General features: G+C 40.4%; 1 protein-coding gene across 1 annotated transcript in view; it reads left to right on the top strand.

The window, feature by feature from the left end:
* MOXD1 (monooxygenase, DBH-like 1) overlaps nt 1–3,126 on the top strand; it is a gene marked incomplete at its 5' end in the record, with an annotated part of 88,662 nt that extends 85,536 nt beyond the window's left edge. The window contains 2 exons of the mRNA XM_008586993.1: nt 980–1,148; nt 1,632–3,126. Of these exons, the coding sequence (XP_008585215.1) occupies nt 980–1,148; nt 1,632–1,796 (334 nt within the window). The remainder of the gene's footprint in view (nt 1–979; nt 1,149–1,631) is intronic.
* Between the last annotated feature and the right edge of the window lie 892 nt (nt 3,127–4,018).

Raw genomic sequence — 4,018 nt, 5'->3', positions numbered from 1 at the left:
TCCCTCCCTCCCTCCCTCCCTCCCTCCCTTCCTTCTTCCCCCTAATGAGTGAGGACATGCAGTATTTGTCTTTCTGTGCCTGGCTTATTTCACTTAACATAATTTTCTCCAGGCTCATCCATGTTGTTGTTTTAAATGGCAGAATTTCATCCTTTTTAAGGCAGAGCAGTGTTCCATTGTGTATGTAGACCTCATTTTCCTTACCCAGTTGTCCATCAGGATATTCTGGTTGGTTCCAAATCCTTGCTGTTGCAACAGCAAAAAGATCTGCAATAAACATGGGAATGCAGGTATCCCTTTGACATGACGATTTCCATTCCTAACGTGCTTTTTGGAGTAGCAAGTAGAAGCAGAGTATATTCTATATGGAGTACTTTTTCTCAGTAAAATTTTAAAAACACTGGTTCAAATTCCAGTCTTTTGTATTTATCTTCTCCCTTAGCCAAGTTGAAATAGAGCAGCCAGCAGGGGTCAGGCTTTTCCAGGGTATGGATTTGGATATTGCATGTTACATGGAACAGGTTTCTAGAACATGATCCTACTCCCTTTGAAGAGATAAATTATTCTAAAACTAAAGTTGGGATGAAGCAGGAATAGGATGGGGTAAGTGCTTCAAGAAGAACCTACATGTTTCTTTATTACACCATTAGCATCTCATTCTTCAGAAAGGATTGCCTACCAGTTATAATGTTAACCAGAACCAAAGTAATGAGAGAGGAATATGGAGGCTCTGGGGAAGCTTTCCAAGCCAAAATTACTTGTCCAAAATTAATACCAATCTGCTACTAAAACACGGAATATCCCTCTTTAAAAGACTCCTTATTTGGTGTATATTTTAGTGACTGCTGCTGAGTTCATCCATGCTTTACATTGGGTTATCTGTCTGTAAAAATGAACAAGTGTGTGATCTATTTCAGATGGTTGAAAAGTAAAGGAAACATGTAATATGACTGATTGTTGTTGTGTATTTTAAATTTAGGACCTGGCCTTTCATTATCAAAAGCCCCAAGCAATATAAAAACCTTTCTTTCATGGATGCAATGAACAAATTTAAGTGGACTAAAAAGGAAGGTCTCTCCTTCAACAAGCTTGTCCTCAGCCTCCCAGTGAATGTGAGATGTTCCAAGACAGACAATGCAGAGTGGTCGGTAAGCCCTAATTTGTTTTAATCTCTGAAAACCTAGATGTTACATTTTACTTGAATCCACAGGAAAATCTAAGGAACAGACAAATATCTGTAAATCCAGTGGTCCATTGGTATGTCTTTTGATATGTTTGATAACTTATTTGTTCAATGATTACTTGGATTGACTAAAAACTCCCGATTCCACTCCCTTTGAAGAAATAAATCATTCTAAAACTAAAGTTGGGACGTAGCAGGAATAGGATGGCAGGAGAGCTTCAAAAAGCGACGAGCCTGCTTCTTTAGTGTTCTCTTCCGAAGGAGCATCTGGCCCTCTTTTCTGCCTTCCTCCTCAAGCCTAAGTTTCTGACCCCTGACATGTGACTCCTGCAGCCTCTGTCGCCTGTCCACTCGGTCCTCTGCAGAAGCGCAGCAGCAGAGCAAGCCCTGCCGCAGTCCTGCCCTTAAGCCACATGCTCATTGGCACTCTCCGCTCTTCCATTTTCAGATTCAAGGGATGACTGCACTACCTCCAGATATAGCAAGGCCGTACAAAGCAGAACCTTTGGTGTGCAGACCGTCGTCTTCCTCTCCTCTGCACAGAGATCGCTCCCGCAAGTTGCTTGTGTGTGTTATGCTACTCGGCAGCATGCTGAGCACCAGGTGCTTGTGATCAGAATTCTGCTGTACTTGGTGACAGTGTTTTCTGTGATCTGAACCTGTCATTGAGAGTATGGGCTAAAGACGGTGTTCACAGTGGGCGTGGAGAGATGGGCCCGAAGAGCGTGGAGACTTCCCCCCACGGTCTCTTCCTTCCCCCCACGGTCTCTTCCTTCCCCCCACGGTCTCTTCCTTCCCTCCTCTCTTTTTCCCAGTCTACCTGAGAGGTACCAATCCCTTTCTCTTCTTTGCCTCAGAAATGTCTAATGTTACGTTCAGACGGCCAATAAAATAAAACTGGCCTAACTTAACCTTTTTAAAAATTTGAACGGTCAAATGGAAATTTTAAAAATTCTTTTTTTCTCCCACATTCCATTTTATTTATATACTCATTTGTTACTATTCCATTTTTTGTCTTGACTTCTATATTTCGTTTAAAAACTGCTTTTATCTTAAAAATATGAAAGGAACTTCTCTCCATTCCAGTTTCCTTCCTCTTTATTGTTCCTTGGGTGTGACCTTCCAAGTGTCCCAACAGTGCTTCCTGTCTTTATCCACTTCTGGTCTTTTCTGTGAAGTCCGCACGGGCCCCTTACCTCAGTGCTTTTTGCTGATGCGCACTCTAGGCCCCTACGTTATCTGAGCCTGTTGTACGCTCAGGTCCCCTCCCACCCATCTCAAGTCACTTTTTCCCTCTTCCCTGCTCAGTACTGGCCAGCTAATTTTTTCTTGAGCTCTGTCACTTTCTGCAAAGAAAGAGGCAATGGGCATCATAGAAATGGGATGTAACTGCCTGTAGGATGTGGAGAAAATGCTGTTGTCTGTAAACCCTGTGCTGTGAGGGGTCTTTTGTGAGGTTCCAGGTCAAAGTCAGACAGTGTGAGCCGGTACAGGAGGGTATAAGGTCTGTGTGTTTCCTCACTGACTGTGTTGGGTGTCACACTTACGGCACACTGGCTCAGTTTGAGTCACACTTGCTATTGTAGATTTATTTTTATATCAGTTAATAAACTAACTTTCCATATAAAATGGCCACCAATTGAAAATCTTGTTCTTCTTCTGGTTCTCTTTGTATAGTTCAGCCAAATCTTGTTTTATGTCCTGTCCTCATTTCTAAAGGTAAAACTCTTTGGATCAAATAAATAAACTAAATAAAATCAAATTTTTGTGTGGTATCTTGTACACACCTTAAGAAAAGCAAGTGATTTTTTTACTGATGTTGTCTGTAAAACCAATTACGAATGTTGCATTTTTTATTACATTTTTAAGCCCTTTCTGCCTCATAAACAATGTCTTCAACATAAACTTTATTGCCTTTTAAATAAATATTATGTTTTGGAGTATTTTCTTCTTGATTCTTAGAATTTGTCCATTTGATGAAATGTTTGAAATATTTATGAGGCATATTTTATAGTTTACTTCTTTTTATTGTATCAATACTATATCAGATGCTATGATTTTTCCATTCAAATATTTGTATGAGAAATATGATAACCTTCTGAATCTGAGGTATCAGAGCCAAACGATTTCCTTTGGAAAATATGTAATATTATGTTTGTTTTATTGTTCTTGGTAAGGAAGAGGGACATATCAGCTCTAAAAGAATAAACAGCTTTAGAAGCTTCCATTTGTGGAGCCAGCCAACGGAATCTGTTTTTCCATAGATGTACTCAGAAGAAAGTTGACATTCTTCTTCTAGGAATTCTCATGAAAATATATGGTTTTGAGGAACTGACTCTTCATTCGAAATTAGGATAGGTTATCTCTTGAAAATTCTGTAGAATTCTGATTATTTTCTAAGTTATTTCCCTTATATTGAGCAGAACTTCCTGAAGAGACCAGGCTGCTTCTTGCTGTTTTTTTATAGAGGATTTTTGTGGCTGTCCTGGATCAAGCCACAGTACCTGCTTCCTGGGTTATTAGGCAGGAGTACCTGAGACCTGAGGGAGTCTCCATGCACAGTTGTCCCTGGTTTGATCCTTAGGTGCAGGGAGGGTGGAGAGACATACTTGATGAAACCAGCATTCACCAATGTCATGTGAGGTATCTTGGGTGATTATTTTTTCTGAAGGGGATGCAGGTAGGGTCAAATGTGTCCTAGCAGTGATAAGAGTGATGCAGCTGACAGAAGCAGACATATTAAAAGCTTTCAACTTGATTATAGTGTCTACAGAGGCCGAAGATGAGTGGTAGACAAGAGGGCATTTGGAAGCTGTCCATAATTGCACTAGAGTT

Source organism: Galeopterus variegatus, unplaced genomic scaffold (genome assembly GCF_000696425.1).
Source record: "Galeopterus variegatus unplaced genomic scaffold, G_variegatus-3.0.2 Scaffold114, whole genome shotgun sequence".
NCBI lineage: Eukaryota > Metazoa > Chordata > Mammalia > Dermoptera > Cynocephalidae > Galeopterus > Galeopterus variegatus.
Note: the sequence above shows the minus strand (reverse complement) of the source record. Positions and strands in the feature narration are given on the sequence as shown.